This window comes from Hyperolius riggenbachi, chromosome 6 (assembly GCF_040937935.1).
Source record: "Hyperolius riggenbachi isolate aHypRig1 chromosome 6, aHypRig1.pri, whole genome shotgun sequence".
Classification (NCBI taxonomy): Eukaryota; Metazoa; Chordata; class Amphibia; order Anura; family Hyperoliidae; genus Hyperolius; species Hyperolius riggenbachi.
Window position 1 is genome coordinate 11,282,011 of NC_090651.1, and position 27,940 is coordinate 11,309,950.

General features: G+C 45.8%; 2 protein-coding genes across 4 annotated transcripts in view; one reads left to right on the top strand and one right to left on the bottom strand.

Moving 5' to 3' along the window:
- LZIC (leucine zipper and CTNNBIP1 domain containing) overlaps positions 1–22,761 on the bottom strand; it is a 33,809-nt gene extending 11,048 nt beyond the window's left edge. Inside the window, exons 1-6 of one of the 2 annotated variants that reach the window (XM_068238845.1) lie at positions 22,659–22,761; positions 13,162–13,269; positions 9,797–9,932; positions 6,716–6,814; positions 6,536–6,631; positions 1,692–1,773 (exon numbers count right to left, since the gene is read on the bottom strand). In XM_068238845.1, coding sequence (XP_068094946.1) covers positions 1,692–1,773; positions 6,536–6,631; positions 6,716–6,814; positions 9,797–9,932; positions 13,162–13,262 — 514 coding nt within the window. In that variant the 5' untranslated portion in view covers positions 13,263–13,269; positions 22,659–22,761. Of the gene's footprint in view, positions 1–1,691; positions 1,774–6,535; positions 6,632–6,715; positions 6,815–9,796; positions 9,933–13,104; positions 13,270–22,658 lie in introns of those variants that run through there. The other variant, XM_068238847.1, reaches the window with a different exon arrangement.
- A 66-nt stretch (positions 22,762–22,827) lies between these two features.
- NMNAT1 (nicotinamide nucleotide adenylyltransferase 1) overlaps positions 22,828–27,940 on the top strand; it is a 65,285-nt gene continuing 60,172 nt past the window's right edge. For both annotated transcript variants that reach the window (XM_068238842.1, XM_068238843.1), the window contains exon 1: positions 22,828–22,956. The gene's annotated coding sequence lies outside the window, so the exon portion shown is untranslated. The remainder of the gene's footprint in view (positions 22,957–27,940) is intronic.

Here is a 27,940-nt window from a genome sequence, read left to right on the forward strand (position 1 = left end):
CCTCTGTGGGCACTCCCCATTGCCTCCCGCCTCTGTGGGCACTCCCCATTGCCTCCCGCCTCTGTGGGCACTCCCCATTGCCTCCCGCCTCTGTGGGCACTCCCCACCCCCTCCCGCCTCTGTGCGCACTCCCCACCCCCTCCCGCCTCTGTGCGCACTCCCCACCCCCTCCCGCCTCTGTGCGCACTCCCCACCGCCTCCCGCCTCTGTGCGCACTCCCCACCGCCTCCCGCCTCTGTGCGCACTCCCCACCGCCTCCCGCGCTCGTTGATGGCGCCGCTGGTTAGTAGGGAAATCGATGAACCGGAACGCAGTTCCCATTCATTAATCTAAATCCCCGTATCAATGAGATGCATGCGTCATTGTAGCTAAGAGAGTAACACGTGAGTGCATTACTTCCTGTTCACGTGCTTATAGTACACTATACGGAAATAATGCACGAGGACATCTTGTGGTCAAACAGTAAAACTAAGCCTACATATATTTTAATAAAAAGATCCACATTTAAAATTAACTTCTTCCCTCCCACACGCTCCCATAGTACCCAAATACATTTTTACATGAAAAAAAAAAATACATACATAAATAGTTACCTTAGGAAATGAACTTTTTTTATATGCAAGTCAAGCGGGTATATTACTGTTATTTTTTATATTATGGGCTTTCAATTAGAGATGGATGTAAAACTGAAAAAAATGCACCTTTATTTCCAAATGAAATATTGGCGCCATACCTTGTACTAGGAAAATATTTTTAACGTTGCAATAAATGGGACAAATGGGCAAATAACATATGTGGCTTTTATCCACAGTAGAACGTTTCATTTTAAAACTATAATGCACGAAAACTGAGAATTTTGTTTTACATGTTTTTCTTATTATTCCCATTAAAATGCATTTAGATTAAAATCATTCTTAACATAATGTACCTCCCAAAGAAAGCCTAATTGGTGGCAAACAAAACAAGATATAGATCATTTTGTTGTGAGGAGTAATGATTAAAAAAAACCCTCTGGGAGATACTTACCCGATGACCGACGCAATAGAGCCGAATACATTACCTGCACGTCTACGCCCGGTCACCGCTGCTCCGTGTCCGCGCTGGTCTCCGGCATGCTTCAGTTCCTCCTGCCCGGCAGGAATTTTAAACAGTAGAGGGCGCTCTACTGTTTAAACTTCCTGCCGTACAGGAAGAAGTAAAGCATGCCGGGGCCGGAGACCAGAGCGGAGACGGAGCAGCGGTGACCTGGGGACTGGAGTCGCGCCGGCGGAGCAGGTAATGTATGCGGGCATGCGGGCGGGGGGAGCGGCGGCAGCAGCACCACCACCACAACAGATTGTGATCGGTTTCAGGCTGAAATCAGTTCGCAATCTGTTTGCAGTAAAGGTAGCCATACGATCCCTCTCTGATCAGGAGCGGGGACCGGGAGAGGAGAGGGAATGCTCTATGGGACCCAGAGCCTCCCTCTCCTTAGGTGAGTATATGACTTTTTTTTTTTAACACGGGTTCCCATTCACTTTAAGTTATGGGCAAAAGAATGGGAGGAGCGCTGAAAGGTAGGAATTGCTCTGGCCCTAAAGTGGAAAAACCCCTCAGTGGTGAAACCCAGATCCAAAGTTACTTGGCAAGAATCCCAATCACTGAGCCTTCCTCTCCCAAGTGATCAGTAGATAGGCTGGCATAAGACTCACCTAATCCTTCTGAAACCTTCTGGAATTGGCTGAGAGCGGCCCCAGCATGCTCAGCAAGGAACGCCTCTTCCTCCGGCGTCAACTGCACCAAAACAACGTACATATTACCACACACAGGAAGGGTATAGACAGCTTCTGCCATTCACACCTATAGAATGATCACAGCACCGCCTATTATAATGTCCTCTATTATACTTCTCCCATGATGTGGGGGGGGGGGGGGGGGGGATGCCAAGGGACCAGCCATAGCCCCTGAACAAGCATGCAGCAGATCAGGTGCTCTGTCAGAAGAGTAACAAGATTAGCTGCATGCTTGTTTCAGGTGTGATTCAGACACTACCAACCAGAAAGATCAGCAGGGCTGCCAGGCAACTGGCATTATTTAAAAGGAAATAATGATGGCAACTTCCATAGGTCTCAAACCTCAGGTTGCTTTTAAATTGCAAATGCATTGCACCATTTTTCCAATGCTTAAAGGAATGCTGCAGAATAGTTGGGTGCATTGTAAAGAAAAACATAATAAAGAGAAACTGTAACCAAGAAGTGAACTTCATCCCAATCAGTAGCTGATACCCCCTTTCCCATGAGAAATCTATTCCTTTTCACACACTGATCATCAGGGGGCGCTGTATTGGTGATATTGTGGTGAAACCCCTCCCACAGTGTGATGTCAGGACCATGGTTCTGACATCACACTGTGGGAGCCTTGCTGCATTGTGGGAAATAACAGCTGTTTACAGTGGTTTCCAACTGCCAGAATCGCAAGCAGCATCTCCTTCCACTGACATCACCTTCCAGCAGTAAAAATGTCACCATGTGATAAATGTCAGAATGTAAATCATTATTACGTTCTTTTCACTGGAGTTCCTCTTTAAAGAGACACTGAAGTGAGAAGAAATCTCGCTTCAGTGCTAAAACGCCGCTATCCAGGGGTGCCTTACCTCCCAAATCCCCTCCGTGCAGCGGGGGATCTCTTCCGCATTGAGGCAGGGCTAATGGCCGCAGCCCTGCCTCACGCGCGTCTGTCAGCGCGTATCTCCGCCTTTCCCCCGCCCCTCTCAGTCTTCCTTCGCTGAGAGGGGCGGGGGAGAGGCGGCGATGCGCCGCTGATAGACGGCTCTGAGAGGCAGGGCTGCAGCCGTTAGCCCTGCCTCAACAGCAGCAAAATCTACAACCAAGTTGGTCGTAGATTTTGCAGGGGGGGGGATTTGGGGGATAAGGGACCCCCGTTTAGCCGCAGGATAGCGGCGTTTTAGCAGGGGCACACATGCCCCTGCTGAATATAAGCACTGAAGCGAGATTTATTCTCGCTTCAGTGTCTCTTTAACAGATGCAATTAGTATTTTGTAGTGGAATCCAGACCTAATTGCTGGGAAATGCATGTAAAAAAAACAAAACAAAAAACTGCAGGAGTTTCCACAGATTTAACCACCTAACACCATGTGACATGGAGCACTCAGGGGCCGATATATCCACCCCGCTGCGAGCGTGCTCTGACCAGGCATGGAGAGGCTGCTGTACTGGCTGCTGGTGTGTGGGAGGGAGAATATTGTTGCTTTTTCATTTAGTACAGTGTTTTTTTTTTGTACTAGCAAATCTTTCCCTTCCCTGTAAGCAGGTTTTCTACTGTACAAGGATGGACTAATGAATGGGACAGGGTGCCTTTATAAAAAGGGACTGTTAATGAGATGCAGGCGATTCCAAGCTGATGCATATTTTTTGCAGCTTAAAAATGGAAGCAGCTGTTGAATTTGATTGGTTCATTTCCAACCTGCATAAAATTAGCAAAACATTTGCATGAACTCAGAATTACAACAATCTCATTGACCAATCCCCAGTAAAGCCATCATTGCAGGCTGACCTCACACAGAAGCTTGCTCTGTAATTGGCTGGAACTGAAGGGAACCTGAACTGAGAGAGATACGGAAGCTGCCATCTACATTCTATAATAATGCCGGTTGCCTGACTTCTGTGCTGACGCTCCGCCTCTAATATTACAAGCTGCTGCCCCGGAATGAGCATGCAAATGAGATGCTGTGACTCCACTGCCTGCATGCTTGTTCCAGGGCTGTGATTCTATTGCCTGCATGCTTGTTCCAGGGCTGTGATTCCATTGTCTGCATGCTTGTTGCAGGTTGCAGGTGTGGGACGCAAACACAGCTAAAGCCAAAAGCTCAGCATGATAGCCAGGCAACTGGCATTGTTTATAAGGGAATGAAGATGGCAGCCGCCATATCCATCTCACTTCCATTCCCCTTAAAGTGGAATAACGGTGTTGAAAACAGGCATCACAACACAGGCAGTGGAAACAATTGCAGCATGAGTGGGATGCTTTTTATCGATATATTTACAACCACATTTTCCTTCCGGCTTCTACAAATAATCCTGATAATATGAAATGATGGGCTCCATATTACAGAAGGCAGTGCAGTGTACAGTACTGGCTGAAGGTTTTGGCAGCGACACAAATTATGTGTTTTGCAAACTCTGCTGCTTCATCATTGTAAGATTATTTTTATTGCTACACTTTAGGCCTCTTGCACACTGCATGCATTTCAGATTCCGATTCCGCTTTTTAATCTGTTTTTACATCCGATTCCGATTCAGATTTTTAATCTTAACTGCATGCTGCGTTTTTTGATCCGTTTTTCTGTTGAATGTATTCAGGGAAAATCGGAAACGGAATCGGAAACGGAATCTGAAACGGAAACGGAATCGGAAAACGGATTTGCAGTGTGCAGGGAGCCTTACACCTTGGCCCGCAGCCCTAGCACCAATAGTAAGACGAGTAGTGTCATATCTGTGGGAGGGGGCGGGTCTGTAGCAGTCACATGGGCTAGGTGTGATAAGGTGGAACCAGAAGCTAGAGGGATAGGGAGGCTGCCATATTTATATCCTTTTAAACAATACCAGTTGCCTGGCAGCCCTGCTGATATCTTTGGCTGCAATAGTGTCTGAATCACATACCTGCAACAAGCATGTAGCTAATCCAGTCACACTTCAGTTACCAACACCTGATCTGCATGCTTGTTCAGAGTCTATGGCTTAAAGTATTAAAGAACAAGCGACACCCATGCTAACCTAGAAATAAAACACACATATATAAGTAGATAAATACTACTTCTACTTACATAACAGATGTATTGTGCTATCCACGTAATGATTCCTGTGAATTTTATAAACGAAAAGCAGAAAATCCTATTGCTGGCACCAGGCAGTGGCCATTTTGCCAAGCTAATGCTGACATCATATCCTCCTTGACTCTTGTTCCCCCCCCCTCCCTTCTCTTGCTCATTGTGTATTCATTAGCCGCCCTCCTCCCAAAATCTTCAGACACTCCCTCTGAGGTGTATTGTCTTATTCTCCAATCGCTGAGTCACCTCAGCCTTACTTGTAAACACAAGTGATCAGCTAGGCAGGGAAATAAATGGAAGAGGAGGAACATAATATAGATAAAAAGAACTCCCAGCATTCAACTCTTTGGCACGGTTTGGCACTAGGGCCAGTGCTCCTAAAGTATTTGATAACTCCAAACCATAACAGCAGAAAAAGTTTTGCAAGTTTTGAATGCAGGATTAGCATCTTTATCACTTAACCTCCTTAGCGGTAACCCCGTGTGTGACACGGGGTAAGCCGCCGGAGGGTGCCGCTCAGACCCTGCTGGGCCGATTTACATAATTTTTTTTTTGCTGGACGCAGCTAGCACTTTGCTAGCTGCGCCAGCACACCGATCGCTGCCGGCCCGCGCCCGATCGCCGCTATCTGTTGCGGCGCGCGGGCCCCCCCCCCCAGACCCCGTGCGCTGCCTGGCCAATCAGTGCCAGGCAGCCCCGAGGGGTGGATCGGGACTCCCAATGACGTCCCGACGTCGCTGACGTCATCCTGCCCCGTCGCCATTGCTACGGGGGAAGCCCTCCAGGAAATCCCGTTCTTTGAACGGGATTACCTGATCGGAGAAGCGGGCGGGGGGATGCCGCTGAGCAGCGGCTATCATGTAGCGAGCCCTGGGCTCGCTACATGATTTAAAAAAAATTAAAAAAAAAAACTGCTGCGCTGCCCCCTGGCGGAATTTTTCATACCGCCAAGGGGGTTAATACACTCAGACCAGTTGCTGTTCAAATTTTATTTTTTATGGTGACACTCCTGCTTTAAAGGCAGAAGATCAGCGGGCAGCCAGGCAACTGGTATTGCTTAAAAGGAAATAAATATGGTAGTCTCCATATCATTCTCACTTCAGTGTACTAGAATAGTGTAATTGGTGCAGTTTGTTGCTCCCTGGAGATCTTATTGCATGCATGTGTTCTGAATAATGGTAGAATCCTGACAAGCCTCAATGGGAATCTCAGGTTCAAAAGCATGAAAGGTTTGCTTTCTTATGGGCTTTTGTGGGTAGAATAGGGACCCTTCCTACAGAGGACACCTCAACGCTGGTGAAAAGGGGTCTAATGCTTTGCATGCAATCCATTCTGAAAGCTAATATCCTCTCTTTCTACAACGGAATACAATGTTCAACCTAGTTGTTTTTATCGCTACTAATGTTCCAGCTTGCTCTGGGTGGCGTGAGTGTAGAGGATTAATGGTTGTTTGTACGAATAAGGAGGAAGTCCGGTCAGCACTGGTAGAGGGTTGGTGCTTCTAGCATGGTAACTTATCTGCTAGATCAGGTGACTACCATGTGACGTCTCTAGATAGCTTTGTGGCCAAACTTATACCTCAGATCTGCTAAGCCGCTCACTGATCAAATATTCCGTTTTGTGATGTGCGGTTTTGCACTCAGCTGTGACATTTTCTAAAAGTCATCCTTACAAACTGAGCACACTGGCAGCAGACACGGATGTAATTACCTTCTCTCCGAGCTTGCGCAGGGCGGTCAGGATCTCCCCTTTTTGCTGTGTGTAGAGATCCCGTCCCAGCTTACCGACCATCACGTCACGGTCCATCTAGGAGACAGAAGCGTGAGCTGCAGGAAGCTCCTCCTGGCCTAGGCCAGATAATAAACCGCTAACCAGGGGCGAAGTTCTCACCTCGCCTAATCGCGTCCTCAGCTGCCCAGGCTGCTTCTTGGCAAACATCCGGATGACTTCTGGAGTCTTGAAGGCCTGGCTGATGGCCGCTTGGATAGCCTGAGAAAACAAGGTCCTCCATGATACAGAAATATCACATGGACTATCAATAATGCTGATAACAGTTCATCAATGTCACTGACAGACTGCTAATCCAGGGGATTTATTTCAACACATCTGCTAAGTCTGCGTGCCGTAATCAGGCAAGCGGCGTTAAATGCAAATTGCATCTGTTTTAAAGCGGAACTGAAAATTCGCAAAAAAAAAAAAAAAAGTTTGACTTACCTGGGGCTTCCGCCATCCCTGTGCAGCCGACCTGTGCCCACGAAGTTACCATACGATCCTCCGATCCCCCGCCATGGCGCACTATTACTTTACACAGTGGAATTCGACTTCTAAGACGAAGTCCACTGTGCGTGCGCAGCCCTGGCCACACGTATCCCCGTATGCGTTCCCGTGGCCAGGAGCGCCCTGCACATTATGAGAAAACCTGCACAGTACGCTCCCAGTGACGGGAGGGTGGAGAACGCATACGGCCGGGCCAACCAGGTGCAGTGGACACCCTCTGCGTCAAGTGATAGTCAGCCGTGGTGGGGGAACAGAGAATCGATTGAAAACTTTGCGTGCACAGGTCGGCTGCAGGGGGCGGGCACAGGGCGGCTTGCAGGGGGCTGGCAGAAGCCCCAGGTAAGTGAAACTCTTTATTTTTGCGACTCTTCAGTTCCGCTTTAAGGTGCCCAAACGTTCCTTGATCTGTGGCATCGATATCTGGACGATTTGATCATCATGATTGAATCTGGCAGAGATACCGCAACGTGACCTTCCTATAGTCATTTCAATCCATTTTTTGGCCTAAATCGGTCATAACAATCGCTCCGGCATGCTGGAAATATATCATTCAAAAAAGCTTAGCCGAGTGCGCAGCAGTAGCAACGTTCGATATCCCAATGACTGAACGACAGACCTCCAGCTGGGTCTCCCCCAAATTGAATATGTACCCTCCCCCCCCCCGGACCAACATGCGTGTCTCAGGCTTACCTGTTGGCTGGTGCGCCTCCTTGTGTCCCGCCTCTTTCTCCACAGCTGTACCCTTTGAACCCGCTACGTGTACGTAATGTATTTGCAGCACTGTCACATGGCACAGTTGCCATGGAGAAAGACCTCTGAACCAGGAGGAGGCACACCAGCGAACAGGTGACCCTGCGACACTCGCCTCAGGCCCGGGGGTACATAGTACACCGGGGGGAGACCTGGGGGGCTGCGGGCTGAAGTGTTGCCATTCATCCCATAGAATCACACAAATGTGCTTTGAAGTGGCAGCGGACACAGTAGTGGGTTTCAGAAGAGGTACGGCGTCTCTGTACTATACAGATACTCTACCGCTGTACAGCGTCTCTGTACTATACAGATACTCTACCGCTGTAGCACAGTGCGATCTGAGCCTTAGTAATCAATCTGGTGTATTGGTTTTCATTCTTTAGGGCTCGTTCCCACTATCGCGAATCTGCATGCGTCCAACGCATGCAGATCCGCACATGTAATGCAAGTGGATGGGCCTGTTTCCACTGTAGCGTTGTTGAGGTGCGTTTTTTTCAGCGGTAAAAAAACGCACAAAAGAGCCAACGATTTCGCCTGCGTCGGGAATCCGTGCGAATCGCCGCTAATGTATTTAATAGTAAAAACGCATGCGTTTGTTACATGCGTTTTTACCCGCGATTTCGCACCTTTTTTAATTTTATTTTGCCCTGGCAGTGTCATGGTTAATTTCGCATGGCACCCTGCCATGCGAAATCGCATGCGAAATCGCGGGTAAAAACGCATGCGGAAACGCATCCGCATGCGTTTTTACAAGCGTCGGAATGCGGCCGAAATCGCGTCGCAACAGTGGGAACGAGCCCTAAAGGACACCTGTAGTGAGAGGGATATAAAGGCTGACATATTTATTTCCTTTGAAACAATACCAGTTGCCTGGCTGTTCTGCTGATCCTCTGCCTCTAATACTTTTACCCATAGACCCTGAACAAGCATGTAGCAGATGAGGTGCTCTGACTGAAGTGTGACTGGATTAGCTGCATGCTTGTTCCAGGTGTGTGATTCAGACACTGCAGCAGGACAGCCAGGCAACTGGTATTGTTTAAAAGGAAATAAATATGGCAGCCTCCATATCCCTCTCACTTCAGGTCTCCTTTAACCACCTTAGCGGTATGGACGAGCTCAGCTCGTCCATTACCGCCAGAGGGTGCCGCTCAGGCCCTGCTGGGCCGATTTACATGAAATAAAGAGCAGCACACGCAGCCGGCACTTTGCCAGCCGCGTGTGCTGCCCGATCGCCGCCGCTCTGCGGCGATCCGCCGCGAGCAGCGGCGAAAGAGGGTCCCCCCAGCCGCCTGAGCCCTGCGCAGCCGGAACAAATAGTTCCGGCCAGCGCTAAGGGCTGGATCGGAGGCGGCAGACGTCAGGACGTCGGCTGACGTCCATGACGTCACTCCGCTCGTCGCTATGGCGACGATCTAAGCAAAACAAGGAAGGCCGCTCATTGCGGCCTTCCTTGTTTATTCCGGGCGCCGGAGGCGATCAGAAGAACGCCTCCGGAGCGCCATCTAGTGGGCTTTCATGCAGCCAACTTTCAGTTGGCTGCATGAAATATTTTTTTTTTTATTTAAAAAAAACCCTCATGCAGCTGCCCTGGCGATCTTAATAGAACGCCAGGGTGGTTAATTATACTTCTCGCTTCATGTTTCCTATAAGTATAGCCAGGCACACACTTCCCTCTTATTCATCACAGCTATGCTGACACCTCTGCAGGAAGGCGTGACATCACTTGTGTTATATTTCACAGCTCCTCGAGTGCATACAAACGTTTCCATATCTATGCAGGGCCTTGGAGTCTGTACTCCAACTCCAGCTCTGACTCCTCAGTTTATGAATCCTCCGACTCAGACTCTGACTCCAACTCCAGGTACCCAAAATGGCTCAGACTCCTTGACTCCGACTCCACAGCCCTGCAACCCGTATGTGTAGCAGAAGGCATAGAGGCCTCACCAGCTGCATCCCGCTCAGCTCGTCCACCAGCGTCATGTTCCCCGACATGATCTTCTGCAGGGAATCGTTAAACTCGCTCAGCTGCTCCAGCGTTTCCTTCTTGGTTTCCTCGTACTCATCAGCATCCAGCTCTTCCCTGAAAGAGAGAGAATCCCAGCTGAGCGTCAGGGAAACCCCTCTATGTCTGTCTAGGCAGAGGGCAGAGAAAAGATTTACCTTCTTCAAAATAGTCACATTTTACTGCTTTGTAGCCTGAAACCAAGACAGATGCACAAATAATCTTTCCATCTCTGCAATGCAACTTAAAACAGACAAGTGAAAGTTATATCACTAGGCCTAAGGCCTGTTTAAAAACGGGCGCTAGGCTCTGGCCGTGACCCACGCACTGGCTGGCCTCTAAAAAGCAGTGCGCGGACACGCCCCCCCCCCCCCCATCATCATCCTCCTCCTTCCCCGCATCATCCTCCCAGCTCTGCGCTGTGCGTCCCTGTTGCCCTAGCAACCACAGGGACAGCGCAGAGCGAGCCGGCTGAAATGCACGCACATGCGCAGTTCGGTTTTCACACGGACAAATGACGCAGGGACACTTGATAATTATTATATAGGATAGCAAAAGTAGCATTTTTCACTTGACTGTTATAAGAATTGTGCAAATAAGTTATTTTGGATGTTTGCGTCTTCAGTTCAGGCTGCTAAACAACAAAACATCCGATATTATTGCCAGAGTCTCAGGACAATATAGAGCGGAACCAATAAGCCTGAATAATAATAATCAGAAAGGGAGAGGAAACAATCTAATTGCTTATCAGATCAGAAGGGGATGCTGTCCCGTGTGTGACAGGCCTTACGGATACCCGAGGTGACAGGTGACATGATGAGATAGACATGTGTTTGTACAGTGCCTAGCACACAAATAACTATACTGTGTTCCTTCCCAAACAGATAAACATCAGGCACGCAAGTGACAGTTTCTGTCTGGGACAGGAGAGGATCTTACTATCCTATGTCCCTCACGGATAAGGAATTATAGCCATAACACACTCTCCTGGCAGAAAATGGATTCTGAGAGCAGGAAACTTAAAAAGTAGATTTAAATATAAAATAAAACTGTGGGATCTCTAAAAACTCATTTTTAGGAAAGGGAGGGTACATACAATAGTTTATCTCATCTGTTTATTTTCACTACCTCTAAAGAGTACCTGTAACCTCCGTGTATGAGTGTAATCAGGCAGGTGCAAAGTACGCCCGTGCTTCATGCAGTAACAGAGCTGTGCATGGCTTTTTTTCTTCGTGCACGAGCGGCTCTGTGCTACTGCAGTGCGGCTGGACTCGTATACGGACAGGAGGAGATGAAAAGGGTGCAGACCAGCATCCAGAGGCTTACCTCTACTCACTAGGTATGTAACTTATTTTTTTAGTTACAGGCTTACTTTAAAGATACACTGAAGTCTCTTAAAAATCCTGTTTTTATTACAAAATCCTGTTTATCATGTCAGCCTTACCTAAACCGTCGCATCCCCGCAGCTGTAATCTCACTAAATTCCCCCTACCTCTCCCCCTCAAAATCTGCTACTTTCTTGGGTGTGGATTTTGCTGCTGTTGGAGGCAGAGCTATGAGCCACAGCTCTGCCTCCTTACGAGTCTATCAGTGGCGGATCTCCACCTCTCCCCCGCCCCTCTCAGTGAAGGAAGACAGAGGGGCGGGGGAGAGGCACGATCCAGGCTGGCAGACGCGCTGAGAGGCAGAGCTGCAGCTGAAAGCTCTGCCTCTCACGGAAGCGCTGCCCGGATTGCCCCCTGGGGAGTTTGGGGGGGGGGATTTAGTTCGATTACAGCCGCGGTTTAGGTAGGGCTGACAAGATAAACAGGATTTTGTAATAAAAACAGGATTTTTAAAAGACTTCAGAGTCTCTTTAAAACCGGATTATGTTTTACTGTATTTATAAAAACGTATAGTAAAAATTCTGTACACCAAACAGTGCTTGGTTACCATGGCAGTAAGATAGTGTAAATCACGTACCATGTCTATGTCATAGCTGGCTGCAGAAGGAAATGTACGTGTACTTTATTTTTTTTTATTTTTTAGCAAAACGAAATCACACAAAGGCTGTTTGCAGCCATGATGAAAACTTTTAAAGAGGCACTGCAGCGAAATTTAGGCTACTGGGATTTCCCTAGCAGCATGTGTCTATTAGAAAGAGCAACACATAGTAGATAGTGCTGTTTACAAATGTTGACTGGATAAGATTTATAGCTCACATGCAGATCCTGGCGTCACCATGGCAAGGGAAGGGACACATTCTGTATTTAGTTAAGGTAGCCATACATCTAGCAATGATGGGCAGATTCGACCAAGAGACAAATCTCTCTGTAGCCTAATCTGATAAAGAGATCTGTCAGCTGCCCATACGCTGCAGGCCGATTCCCGATTGATTTCATGCACAAATAGATCCGGTATCGGCCTTGTGACGCCGAATCCATCCACCTCGCCCCTGTCCCCTAATGACAAATGTCCCCGTGGTGCCCAGTGCAAGATATACGTTACCTGTCCTCGTTCTCCGCATGTCCCCGCGATTCCTGCTCTGCATACACGCACGCCCCACGTAGTTTCCTAGGGAGGGCGCATGTGTGACGCCATACGTGCGCCCTCAGACAACCACAGGGGGCGCGCGTGTATGGATAGCGGAGGGACAAACCGAGACTGCGGACAGGTAATGTATACCTTGCACTGGGGGGATATCTATCATCAGGGGAGACAGCACCGGGGGTTTCGGCGCATTCATCGCAAAATTGCACGCCGTTCCTGCCGTGCACCCAATTAAGCAAGTCGGCCCAACATCTTGCAGCATGTGCGACTGACAACGCGACCAATTTTCGTCTCGATATTGGTCGCATTGTCAGTCGGGCATGCACTAGGCAGTACAGATTTTCATCCAATTCGATTACAATAATCGAAACAGATGGTCGATCGGCCGCCAAGTCACCTGATATATGGCCACCTTTAGGCTTTGACTTTCCACAGCAAGGTGCTTGCTGCTGCATGAACTTGCATTAGGAGAACTGGGCTTGAGCTGACGGAGTAGCAAGATATTAGCTGTCACTGTACAGCCTAGCTTCCCCTGCCTTGGCGATGGCAGGATCTGTATCTAAGCAAAAGCACCATCTAATATGCGTTGCTCTTTCTGATACAGTAGAAACGTGCTACCAGGAGAAATCCCAATAGCCTACATGTCGCTGTAGTGCCCCTTTAACCAAAGTTTAGCTATGAAGCAGTAATTCTCTGGACTGCAGAGGTAAGTGTAACTTACATCTCTCCGCTTACAGTGGCAGCATCCAGAGAAATACGCTTGCTGTAGTAGAGTCACCTGCACTCCTCCAGGTCCTGCAACTGCTGCATCAGCCGGTCCAGCTGCTCCTCCAGGTTCTGCCTCAGTTTACTGGTCTCCGTCGTACCCCTGGACGCCATGTTCACCCTTTCAGAGAGAGAGACAAGAACTGACAGCTTACAATGGAGCTTCTACTGGAGACACAGCCTTACACAGAGAGAGAGAGAGAGACAAGAACTCAGTGGCAGTTTACAATGGAGCTTCTGCTGGAGACACAGCCTTAAAGAGAGACACAAGGACAGCTTACAATGGAGCTTCTACTGGAAACACAGCCTTGCAGAGAGACACAAGGACAGCTTACAATGGAGCTTGTACTGGAAACACAGCCTTACAGAGAGACACAAGGACAGCTTACAATGGAGCTTGTACTGGAAACACAGCCTTACAGAGAGACACAAGGACAGCTTACAACGGAGCTTCTACTGGAGACACAGCCTTACAGAGAGACACAAGGACAGCTTACAATGGAGCTTGTACTGGAGACACAGCCTTACAGAGAGACACAAGGACAGCTTACAATGGAGCTTGTACTGGAGACACAGCCTTACAGAGAGACACAAGGACAGCTTACAATGGAGCTTGTACTGGAGACACAGCCTTACAGAGAGACACAAGGACAGCTTACAATGGAGCTTGTACTGGAGACACAGCCTTACAGAGAGACACAAGGACAGCTTACAATGGAGCTTGTACTGGAGACACAGCCTTACAGAGAGACACAAGGACAGCTTACAATGGAGCTTGTACTGGAGACACAGCCTTACAGAGAGACACAAGGACAGCTTACAATGGAGCTTGTACTGGAGACACAGCCTTACAGAGAGACACAAGGACAGCTTACAATGGAGCTTGTACTGGAGACACAGCCTTACAGAGAGACACAAGGACAGCTTACAATGGAGCTTGTACTGGAGACACAGCCTTACAGAGAGACACAAGGACAGCTTACAACGGAGCTTCTACTGGAGACTCAGCCTTGCAGAGAGACACAAGGACAGCTTACAATGGAGCTTCTACTGGAGACACAGCCTTACAGAGAGACACAAGGACAGCTTACAATGGAGCTTGTACTGGAGACACAGCCTTACAGAGAGACACAAGGACAGCTTACAATGGAGCTTCTACTGGAGACTCAGCCTTGCAGAGAGACACAAGGACAGCTTACAATGGAGCTTCTACTGGAGACACAGCCGTACAGAGAGACACAAGGACAGCTTACAATGGAGCTTCTACTGGAGACACAGCCTTACAGAGAGACACAAGGACAGCTTACAATGGAGCTTGTACTGGAGACACAGCCTTACAGAGAGCCACAAGGACAGCTTACAATGGAGCTTCTACTGGAGACACAGCCTTACAGAGAGACACAAGGACAGCTTACAATGGAGCTTGTACTGGAGACACAGCCTTACAGAGAGACACAAGGACAGCTTACAATGGAGCTTGTACTGGAGACACAGCCTTACAGAGAGACACAAGGACAGCTTACAACGGAGCTTCTACTGGAGACTCAGCCTTGCAGAGAGACACAAGGACAGCTTACAATGGAGCTTCTACTGGAGACACAGCCTTACAGAGAGACACAAGGACAGCTTACAATGGAGCTTGTACTGGAGACACAGCCTTACAGAGAGACACAAGGACAGCTTACAATGGAGCTTGTACCGGAGACTCAGCCTTACAGAGAGACACAAGGACAGCTTACAACGGAGCTTCTACTGGAGACTCAGCCTTGCAGAGAGACACAAGGACAGCTTACAATGGAGCTTCTACTGGAGACACAGCCTTACAGAGAGACACAAGGACAGCTTACAATGGAGCTTCTACTGGAGACACAGCCGTACAGAGAGACACAAGGACAGCTTACAATGGAGCTTCTACTGGGGAGACAGCCTTACAGAGAGACACAAGGACAGCTTACAATGGAGCTTCTACTGGAGACACAGCCTTACAGAGAGACACAAGGACAGCTTACAATGGAGCTTCTACCGGAGACACAGCCTTACAGAGAGACACAAGGACAGCTTACAATGGAGCTTCTACCGGAGACACAGCCTTACAGAGAGACACAAGGACAGCTTACAATGGAGCTTGTACTGGAGACACAGCCTTACAGAGAGACACAAGGACAGCTTACAATGGAGCTTGTACTGGAAACACAGCCTTACAGAGAGACACAAGGACAGCTTACAATGGAGCTTGTACTGGAGACACAGCCTTGCAGAGAGACACAAGGACAGCTTACAATGGAGCTTCTACTGGAGACTCAGCCTTGCAGAGAGACACAAGGACAGCTTACAATGGAGCTTGTACTGGAAACACAGCCTTACAGAGAGACACAAGGACAGCTTACAATGGAGCTTCTACTGGAGACTCAGCCTTGCAGAGAGACACAAGGACAGCTTACAATGGAGCTTGTACTGGAGACACAGCCTTACAGAGAGACACAAGGACAGCTTACAATGGAGCTTGTACTGGGGAGACAGCCTTACAGAGAGACACAAGGACAGCTTACAATGGAGCTTGTACTGGAAACACAGCCTTACAGAGAGACACAAGGACAGCTTACAATGGAGCTTCTACTGGAGACACAGCCTTACAGAGAGACACAAGGACAGCTTACAATGGAGCTTGTACTGGAGACACAGCCTTACAGAGAGACACAAGGACAGCTTACAATGGAGCTTGTACTGGAGACACAGACTTACAGAGACACAAGGACAGCTTACAATGGAGCTTGTACTGGAGACACAGCCTTACAGAGAGACACAAGGACAGCTTACAATGGAGCTTCTACTGGAGACACGGCCTTACACAGAGACACAAGGACAGCTTACAATGGAGCTTGTACTGGAGACACAGCCTTACAGAGAGACACAAGGACAGCTTACAATACAATGGAGCTTGTACTGGAGACACAGCCTTACAGAGAGACACGGACAGCTTACAATGGAGCTTGTACTGGAGACACAGCCTTACAGAGAGACACAAGGACAGCTTACAATGGAGCTTGTACTGGAGACTCAGCCTTACAGAGAGACACAAGGACAGCTTACAATGGAGCTTGTACTGGAGACTCAGCCTGAGGCCTGGAACCCACTGAAAACCGCAAACGCAAAACGCAACCGCTAGCGTTTGTTTTGTCTGAGCGGTTTGCAAGCGGATTCATGCGCGTTTTTGGTCGTGTTTTGCAACATTGTATTTTTTTCCCCAGCGGGTGCCTAGCGTTTTGCGTTTTTATCCTGATTGGTCCTGTGAATTATTTTTCATTTTGTTACAGTGTGCTGAACCGCAAAACGCTAGCAAAACCGCTCAGTTTAGGTTTTGCTGAGCGTTTCTGCTAGCGTTTCAATACTTTACATTGAAGCGCTAACGCTCCCAAAATGCTGCAGGTCCTGCGTTTGCGTTTCTGGGAAACGCAAACGCTCCTGTGGAAGTTGCCCCATCCATTAACATCAGCCCAGCGTTTTAGCAAACTGCTAGCGTATCGCAGTGCTGCCAAAACGCTGCCAAAAGCGCTCCTGTGGGTTCCAGCCCTTACAGAGAGACACAAGGACACAGTGACAGCTTATAATGGAGCTTGTACTGGAGACACAGCCTTACAGAGAGACACAAGGACACAGTGACAGCTTATAATGGAGCTTGTACTGGAGACACAGCAAAATAATGCCAGACAAGACACAGAACATTTATATCACGCTTTTCTCCTGGCGGACTCAAAGCGCCAGATCAGCAGCTACTAGGAAGCGCTCTATAGGCAGTAGCAGTGTTAGGAAGACTTGCCCAAGGCCTCTCTACTGAATAGGTGCTGGCTTACTGAACAGGAAGAGCCGAGAATCAAACCCAGGTCTCCTGTGTCAGAGGCAGAGCTTTTAACCAGTACACTATCCAGCAAAAACAAGTCAATAAAATGCTAATAAATAGGAGTTGATGCAAATTTTATGCAGCTTGAAAATGGAGCAATCGAAAATAGCAGCAGCTACCTATGATTGGTCTGCTTCCAAACTGCATACATTTGCATAATGTAGCATCAAATCTGCATTAATATAGAACTATTAACATTTCATTGGCCGTCTATTCTGAGAACTTTATGGCGAGTGTTTGGGCTACAATTACATAATATGGTAGGACATTCAGCTGCAACTGTGGTAGGGATTACATTGTGCATTCTTCTCAGGTCAGTGACAGGACTATTTACTCTAAACTGCTGCAGAAAGAGGTCAGCGTTATACAAATACATAATAATAAAAAAATGGTAGGACATTAGACTATGGCTATGGTAGGATTAGAGTGTGAGCTCCTCTGAGGACAGTCAGTAACATGACTATGTACTCTGTAATGTGCTGCAGGAGATGTCAGTGCTATATAAATACATAATAATAATATGGTAGGACATTAGACTATGACTATGGTAGGATTAGAGTGTGAGCTCCTCTGAGGACAGTCAGTGACATGACTATGTACTCTGTAATGTGCTGCAGGAGATGTCAGTGCTATATAAATACATAATAATAATATGGTAGGACATTAGACTATGACTATGGTGGGATTAGAGTGTGAGCTCCTCTGAGGACGGTCAGTGACATGACTATGTACTCTGTAATGTGCTGCAGGAGATGTCAGTGCTATATAAATACATAATAATAATATGGTAGGACATTAGACTATGGCTATGGTAGGATTAGAGTGTGAGCTCCTCTGAGGACAGTCAGTAACATGACTATGTACTCTGTAATGTGCTGCAGGAGATGTCAGTGCTATATAAATACATAATAATAATATGGTAGGACATTAGGGTATGACTATGGTAGGATTAGATTGTGAGCTCCTCTGAGGACAGTCAGTGACATGACTATGTACTCTGTAATGTGCTGCAGAAGAGGTCAGTGCTATATAAATACATAATAATAATATGGTAGGACATTAGACTATGGCTATGGTAGGATTAGAGTGTGAGCTCCTCTGAGGACAGTCAGTGACATGACTATGTACTCTGTAATGTGCTGCAGGAGATGTCAGTGCTATATAAATACATAATAATAATATGGTAGGACATTAGACTATGACTATGGTGGGATTAGAGTGTGCGCTCCTCTGAGGACAGTCAGTGACATGACTATGTACTCTGTAATGTGCTGCAGAAGATGTCAGTGCTATATAAATACATAATAATAATATGGTAGGACATTAGACTAAGACTATGGTAGGATTAGAGTGTGAGCTCCTCTGAGGGCAGTCAGTGACATGACTATGTACTCTGTACAGTGCTGCAGAAGATGTCAGTGCTATATAAATACATAATAATATGGGAGGACATTAGAATATGACTGTGGTTGGATTAGCGTGTGAGCTCCTCTGAGGACAGTCAGTGACATGACTATGTACTCTGTAATGTGCTGCATAGGATGTCAGTGCTATATAAATACATAATAATAATAATATGGTAGGACATTAGGCTATGACTATGGTAGGATTAGAGTGTGAGCTCCTCTGAGGACAGTCAGTGACATGACTATGTACTCTGTAATGTGCTGCAGAAGATGTCAGTGCTATATAAATACATAACAATAATATGGTAGGACATTAGACTATGACTATGGTAGGATTAGAGTGTGAGCTCCTCTGAGGACAGTCAGTGACATGACTATGTACTCTGTAATGTGCTGCAGAAGATGTCAGTGCTATATAAATACATAACAATAATATGGTAGGACATTAGACTATGACTATGGTAGGATTAGGAAGTGAGCTCCTCTGAGGGCAGTCAGTGACATGACTATGTACTCTGTACAGTGCTGCAGAAGATATCAGTGCTTTATAAATACATAATAATAATACATAATAGTAATATTGTAGGGTATTAGACTAGAGTATGGTAGGATTAGATTGTAAGCGCCTCTGAGGACAGTCAGTGACATGACTATGTACTCTGTACACTGCTGCAGAAGATGTCAGTGCCATATAAATACATAATAATAATATGGTAGGGCATTAGACTATGACTATGGTAGGATTAGAGTGTGAGCTCCTCTGAGGACAGCCAGTGACATGACTATGTGCTCTGTAAAGTGCTGCAGAAGATGTCAGTGCTATATAAATACATAATAATAATATGGTAGGACATTAGACTGTGACTATAGTAGGATTAGATTGTGAGCTCCTCTGAGGACAGTCAGTGGCATGACTATGTACGCTGTATAGTGCTGCAAGAGTTGTCAGTACTATATAAATACATAATAATATGGCAGGACATTAGACTATGACTATGGTAGGGATTAGATTGTGAGCTCCTCTGAAAACAGTCAGTAACATGACTATGTACTCTGTAAAGTGCTGCAGAAGATGTCAGTGCTATATAAATACATAATAATATGGTAGGACATTAGGGTATGACTATGGTAGGATTAGATTGTGAGCTCCTCTGAGGACAGTCAGTAACATGACTATGTACTCTGTAATGTGCTGCAGAAGAGGTCAGTGCTATATAAATACATAATAATATGGTAGGACATTAGGGTATGACTATGGTAGGATTAGATTGTGAGCTCCTCTGAGGACAGTCAGTGACATGACTATGTACTCTGTAATGTGCTGCAGAAGATGTCAGTGCTATATAAATACATAATAATAATATGGTAGGACATTAGACTATGGCTATGGTAGGATTAGAGTGTGAGCTCCTCTGAGGACAGTCAGTGACATGACTATGTACTCTGTAATGTGCTGCAGAAGATGTCAGTGCTATATAAATACATAATAATAATATGGTAGGACATTAGACTAAGACTATGGTAGGATTAGAGTGTGAGCTCCTCTGAGGGCAGTCAGTGACATGACTATGTACTCTGTACAGTGCTGCAGAAGATGTCAGTGCTATATAAATACATAATAATATGGGAGGACATTAGAATATGACTGTGGTTGGATTAGCGTGTGAGCTCCTCTGAGGACAGTCAGTGACATGACTATGTACTCTGTAATGTGCTGCATAGGATGTCAGTGCTATATAAATACATAATAATAATAATATGGTAGGACATTAGGCTATGACTATGGTAGGATTAGAGTGTGAGCTCCTCTGAGGACAGTCAGTGACATGACTATGTACTCTGTAATGTGCTGCAGAAGATGTCAGTGCTATATAAATACATAACAATAATATGGTAGGACATTAGACTATGACTATGGTAGGATTAGAGTGTGAGCTCCTCTGAGGACAGTCAGTGACATGACTATGTACTCTGTAATGTGCTGCAGAAGATGTCAGTGCTATATAAATACATAACAATAATATGGTAGGACATTAGACTATGACTATGGTAGGATTAGGATGTGAGCTCCTCTGAGGGCAGTCAGTGACATGACTATGTACTCTGTACAGTGCTGCAGAAGATATCAGTGCTTTATAAATACATAATAATAATACATAATAGTAATATTGTAGGGTATTAGACTAGAGTATGGTAGGATTAGATTGTGAGCGCCTCTGAGGACAGTCAGTGACATGACTATGTACTCTGTACACTGCTGCAGAAGATGTCAGTGCCATATAAATACATAATAATAATATGGTAGGGCATTAGACTATGACTATGGTAGGATTAGAGTGTGAGCTCCTCTGAGGACAGCCAGTGACATGACTATGTGCTCTGTAAAGTGCTGCAGAAGATGTCAGTGCTATATAAATACATAATAATAATATGGTAGGACATTAGACTGTGACTATAGTAGGATTAGATTGTGAGCTCCTCTGAGGACAGTCAGTGGCATGACTATGTACGCTGTATAGTGCTGCAAGAGTTGTCAGTACTATATCAATACATAATAATATGGCAGGACATTAGACTATGACTATGGTAGGGATTAGATTGTGAGCTCCTCTGAAAACAGTCAGTAACATGACTATGTACTCTGTAAAGTGCTGCAGAAGATGTCAGTGCTATATAAATACATAATAATATGGTAGGACATTAGGGTATGACTATGGTAGGATTAGATTGTGAGCTCCTCTGAGGACAGTCAGTGACATGACTATGTACTCTGTAATGTGCTGTGGGATATGTCAGTGCTATATAAATACATAATAATAATATGGTAGGACATTAGACTATGACTATGGTAGGATTAGATTGTGAGCTCCTCTGAGGACAGTCAGTAACATGACTATGTACTCTGTAATGTGCTGCAGAAGAGGTCAGTGCTATATAAATACATAATAATATGGTAGGACATTAGGGTATGACTATGGTAGGATTAGATTGTGAGCTCCTCTGAGGACAGTCAGTGACATGACTATGTACTCTGTAATGTGCTGCAGAAGATGTCAGTGCTATATAAATACATAATAATAATATGGTAGGACATTAGACTATGACTATGGTAGGATTAGAGTGTGAGCTCCTCTGAGGACAGTCAGTAACATGACTATATACTCTGTAAAGTGCTGCAGAAGATGTCAGTGCTATATAAATACATAATAATAATATGGTAGGACATTAGACTATGACTATGGTAGGATTAGAGTGTGAGCTCCTCTGAGGACAGTCAGTGACATGACTATGTACTCTGTAATGTGCTGCAGGAGGTGTCAGTGCTATATAAATACATAATAATAATAATAATATGGTAGGACATTACACTATGACTATGGTAGGATTAGATTGTGAGCTCCTCTGAGGACAGTCAGTGACATGACTATGTACTCTGTAATGTGCTGCAGAAGATGTCAGTGGTGCTATATAAATACATAATAATAATAATAATATGGTAGGACATTACACTATGACTATGGTAGGATTAGATTGTGAGCTCCTCTGAGGACAGTCAGTGACATGACTATGTACTCTGTAATGTGCTGCAGGAGGTGTCAGTGCTATATAAATACATAATAATAATAATAATATGGTAGGACATTACACTATGACTATGGTAGGATTAGATTGTGAGCTCCTCTGAGGACAGTCAGTGACATGACTATGTACTCTGTAATGTGCTGCAGAAGATGTCAGTGGTGCTATATAAATACATAATAATAATATGGTAGGACATTATGCTATGACTATGGTAGGATTAGAGTGTGAGCTCCTCTGAGGACAGTCAGTGACATGACTATGCACTCTGTACCGTACTGCAGAAGATGTCAGTGCTATATAAATACATAGTAATAATATGGTAGGACATTAGACTATGACTATGGTAGGATTAGATTGTGAGCTCCTCTGAGGATAGTCAGTGACATGACTATGTAGTCTGTAATGTGCTGCAGAGGATGTCAGGGACATTAGAGCACTCAGTCAGAGGCTGGGAGGGAGGCAGTACATAGCAGACTGGTGACAATAGAATGATGGAGAGACAATGATGGCTCCCTCAGAGCTGTACGTGTACTGGCAGTGCGGGATATTAAAGGGTCAGCACGTACAGGTACCGGGCAGGAGCCGCAACGCCCCCTCCTCATGTCCGCCCCCCGCCGCTCTTACGTGTGAGAGGCGCTCCGCTGCCCCCACTCTTCCCTCCTGTCTCCACTCTCCAGGCGACGCGCATGCGCACGATGACGTCACCACGCACGCCTTGCGGCGAGAAGACAAGTTCTCATGACAGATAGTGGCGCCCTGCACGTTGGCGAGGTTGTGCTGCGTCACTTCAGCCCCGCCCCTTCGCGTCACCGGAGTGGGCGTGTCACAGCAGCGTGGTAGGAGAGGAGACTGGAGGAGAGAAATCATGGATGCACAGCTTCCTGTGTGGCAGTTCCTATAGGAAACAAGTGGGGTTGGCCAGGTAAAGTATATTTTGCCTGCATATATGTTTTGAAAAGTAATTGGAAATTCATTTAAAGGAGAACTGTAGAGAGGTGTATGGAGGCTGCCATATTTATTTCCTTTTAAGCAATACCAGTTGCCTGGCAGCCCTGCTGATCCTCTGCCTCTAATACTTTTAGCCGCAGCCCCTGACCAAGCATGCATTAGATCAGGTGTTTCTGACATTTTTGTCAGATCTGACAAGATTAGCTGCATGCTTGTTTCTGGTGTGATTCACACTGCTGCAGGCAAATAGCTCAGCAGGGCTGTCAGGCAACTGGTATTGCTTACAAGGAAATCAATATGGGAGCCTCCATGTCCCTCTCACTACAGTTCAATCTGTAGTAGTGAAGAATAAAGTTAGATACTTCAGTAGTGGAAAGCCTCTGAATGCTCCTGTGCCCTGATCCTCCGCGACGCCTCCGCTGCCGCTCTTTTTCCACGCGAGTGCTGCCACACTGAGCAGGCGCCATTAGGGTGTGCACCTGCGCAGTATCATGGAGCGAGCTGGTTCCGGACTGCCTTGGTTGAAATCTAAAAGATTCTTTAAAAATATCTCTGTGAAAGGTTCCTTGCAATATAGGAAATTCTTCCAATACAGGATTGTAACAGTAATGACAGCTTTGTTGTAAACTGAATGCAATAGTAATGAGGCAACGACACGCTCGTTTCGGGCACACAAGGCCCTTCGTCAGGCCAATTGCACAAGTTAAAGAGAATCTGTATTGTTAAAATCGCACAAAAGTAAACATACCAGTGCGTTAGGGGACATCTCCTATTACCCTCTGTCACAATTTCGCCGCATTAAAAGTGGTTAAAAACAGTTTTAAAAAGTTTGTTTATAATCAAACAAAATGGCCACCAAAACAGGAAGTAGGTTGATGTACAGTATGTTCCCACATAGAAAATACAACCATACACAAGCAGGCTGTATACAGCCTTCCTTTTGAATCTCAAGAGATCATTTGCGTGTTTCTTTCTCCCTGCAGTTCTCATGCACTGAAGTTTCAGGCTGCTCTTTTTTCTCCTGCAAACAGCTTTGCCCTTGTCTGTAATTCCTCAGTATGTGAAAGCCCAGCCAGCTCAGAGGATGTTTTATCCAGCTTGTAAAAGATAAGAGAGAAGGTGCTCTAATCTAAATAATACACAGGCAGTGTGCATAGAGGGGCCTGGAAGGGGGAATTCATAGCAGAACCACAACACTGAAGAACTTGGCAGCCTTCCAGACACAGGCTGACAAGTCTGACAAGGGAAAGATACATTGATTTATTACAGAGACTGTGATAGCAAAAAGTGCTGCAGTAAGCCAGAACACATTAGAATAGCTTTTGGAACTTGTAGGATGATAAAAAACAGGATGCAATTTTTGTTACGGAGTCTCTTTAATGTCTGTTACTCCTATAGACAAAACATGGCAGGAACATCAAATGACAGAGTAAACATCTGCACCAACCAGATGTAAAATGCAACTATCCTAATGGCGAACAATTGAAAAAGTCCAGTCTTATGATAGCAGCTGGACTTTTTCAATTGTTCGCCATTAGGATAGTTGCATTTTACATCTGGTTGGTGCAGATGTTTACTCTGTCATTTGATGTTCCTGCCATGTTTTGTCTATAGGAGTAACAGACATTAACTTGTGCAATTGGCCTGACGAAGGGCCTTGTGTGCATGAAACGAGCGTGTCGTTGCCTCATTACTATTGCATTCAGTTTACAACAAAGCTGTCGTTACTGTTAAATTCCTGTATTGGAAGAATTTCCTATATTGCAAGGAACCTTTCACAGAGATATTTTTAAAGAATATTTTTGTATTATGTGCCAATAAAGCTTTTTTGATATTTTTTGTACCATACTGACCTTGCATGAATTTTTTATGATATTTTTCTATGGTCCTTTCTATTTATCTAAAGTCTGAGAACGGGTGAAGTGGACCACCCCAAAAGGACAAAAAGGTTTTTTCTCTTTGACCTATATATGTAAAAAAGAGGGTACTCTCCATTATAGTACTATTGGTTGAAATCTACACACTGTTTTGTGTCTGCTTATTCCTGCCAGGGTGTAGGTTTCCTCTTATGTGTGGTACGCTCAGGTGTTCCCGCGTCTCTCGCCGATCATAGTGACGGCAGAGAGCTGTATGTCAGTCAGGAGCCAGGCCTCTTGACTACTGTAAGCCAATTACAGTAATCAATGTTTACTAATGGGAAAGGACATCTCTGGTCCTTAAAGGGGAACTGTCGCAAAATCTTAAAATTTAAAACACATACAGATAAAAGGTATATTTCTCCCAGAGTAAAATGAGCCATAAATTACTTTTCCCCTATGTTGCTGTCACTTACAGTAGGTAGTAGAAATCTGACATTACCGACAGGTTTTGGGCTAGTCCATCTCTTCATGGGGGAATCAGCATGGCTCTTATTCTTTATAAAGACATTCCCTGAAAATTATTAATACAAAGATGCTGACCAGCCTCCCTGCTCACTGCACACTATTTTGGCAGTTGGGCGGAGGAACTGCCATTCACTAAGTGCTTTTTAAAATAAAGAAAACCCTGAGAACCCCCCCTATGAAAAGATGGGCTAGTCCAAAATCTGTCGGTAATGTCAGATTTTTACTACTTACTGGCAGTGACAGCAACATAGAAAAGTAATTTATGGCTCATTTTACTCTGGTAAAAATGTTCTTCCTATTTGTATGTGTTTTAAATGTTAAGATTTTCGTGACAGTTCCTCTTTAAAGTGTACCTGAAACAATTGATAAAAGAAGTTTTATACATACCCGGGCTTCCTCCAGCCCCATCAGCACGGATTCGTCCCACGCCGTCCTCCCACGGTCTGCCGTTCAGCCGTGATCAGCCCCGGTAACTGGCTCAGTTGCGTCAGTCCGGGTCTACTGCGCATGCGCTGGAGGGCCATGCATGCGCAGAAGACCCAGACTGGATGCGACTGAGCCTGTTACCGGGATTGAACGGGAGACCGTGGGAGGACGGTGAGGGGTACATCTGTGCTTATGGGGCTGGAGGAAGCTCAGAGTAAGTAAAAAAAATCTTTAGTTATATTCATCTCTGAGTCTTTTTAAATTGTACCTGAGACGATTGATAAAATAGGTTTTATGCATACCTGGTGCTTCCTTTCGCCCCTTCATGCTGATCTGTCCCTTGCTGTCCTCCTCCGCTGCCTACTTCCTCCACAATCTGACTAGGTAACTTTGGGAGTCGGGGCTTATTGCCCATGGCCACGCACCCGCCCCTTCGTGCTCCAGTCGCAGAGAGACTTCTACGCCAACTGACCCCGGCTGGCTAAATTACTGTGCCAGAATGCGTAGGATCCAGGCGGCGAAGGACGGTGAGGGATGGATCAGCGTGAAAGGGGCTAGAGGAACCCTTACCCTTTAACCCCCTTGGCGTTATGATTGTTTAAGGAATTTAGGGTCTAAAAGCGATGCAATTTTTTGCATGCATTTAGATCCTAAAACCCGGAAAAAAATCATTCTGCTAGGGAGTTCTGCATCAGCATCAGCACTCACTCACCTTCCTGGGATCCAGCGCTGCAGTTTTCCCTTCGTCCTCCATGTGGCACTGTAATCCTATAGTGAGGATTGCTGGCTGTTGTCATGATGGAAACCCTGTCCCTCTTTCTTCCTCAACTGTCCCTGTTTCAGGACTGATGTACAGATCTATGTAAATAGATGTATTTTTTTCTACTTCAAAATGTTTTAATTGACCTAAACTTTATTCCCATCCTTTTAATTGATATAGTTCTTATTTTTAAATGTTAGTATGAAGGAAACTAAACCAGGATAGAAAGGACCAGTGTGGTTTGAATTGTAAAACAACATATTTTTTCTTATGAAATCTTTATGGTATGTGTGACTAGGGGCGTGGCTTAAGTGTCCGTCTTTAAGTGTCCGTCTTTCTCAAAAAGTTGGAAGGTATGGTCTTGTGCAGTGCGGGCACTTTGTGGCTGCAAGCTCCTCTCCATAAATTCTTTTAGGAGGTCTGGGGTTCCCAGAACTGCATCAGTGTAAGCCTCTGGATAGTCTTGCTCATCACGGATTAATCACCGTGGTTACTTGTTGTGACAATCCAGCCCCGCGATCCCGTCGAGATCTGATCCCGTTAGCGTACGCAGGAAGTACGGGCGCACACGGACAACGAAACCGGTTGCTGGATCGTCAGAGGTAAGAAGAAAAGGGCGACAGAGCGAGCCAATCCCGTCTAATCTGCTCCCGTTAGCATACGCAGGAAGTACGGTGAACAGACTGACAATAAAGATTGGTCGCACAGCTGCCGACAATATGTAATGGGTCAAACATCCACCAATCCCGTATTACTAGGCCACTGTTGCCATGCAGGTCTCATGCACTAGAGACTGCTGGAGGCAAATTCACTGTGTGTGTGTAGTAAATGGTTAAGATCGGTTGGAGGTGCCCATACATGTACAATTCTGATTGTATATACAATCGGTAAACTAAAAATTCGCGCTGGAAATCTGGTAAATACACTGCCACCACTCTTCCAGTTCAGGGAGGAAAGAGACTCCCGCAGTCACAATACGGCAGCCAGCCCAATCACGTTCAACACGCTCCAGTCACCGTTCGGGGAATAGTCACTTCCGACGGCTTAAAAACTGTAAGCAATGTGATGTTAAAGAAAGGTTACTGGGTCCCTATATGATGCAATCTCGAATTGTATTTACAATCGAAAAACGAAAGTTTTCGATTTCGCACAGGAAATCTGGTACTAGCTAATCCTAGAAGGAAGAAACGGTTATTTACAACCTAGCTAGCAAATCAACAATTTATAAGCAAATCATAAAACAATGCGGTAGTATGACTGACTCTTCAGAGGGCAGATTCGTTATAGCAGTAATCAGATGACCAGAAAAGGCACATGACTGAACGATAAAAATCATTAGTTTATTTCTAAACTACATACACACAGCTTATTTTAGAACAGATTGATTT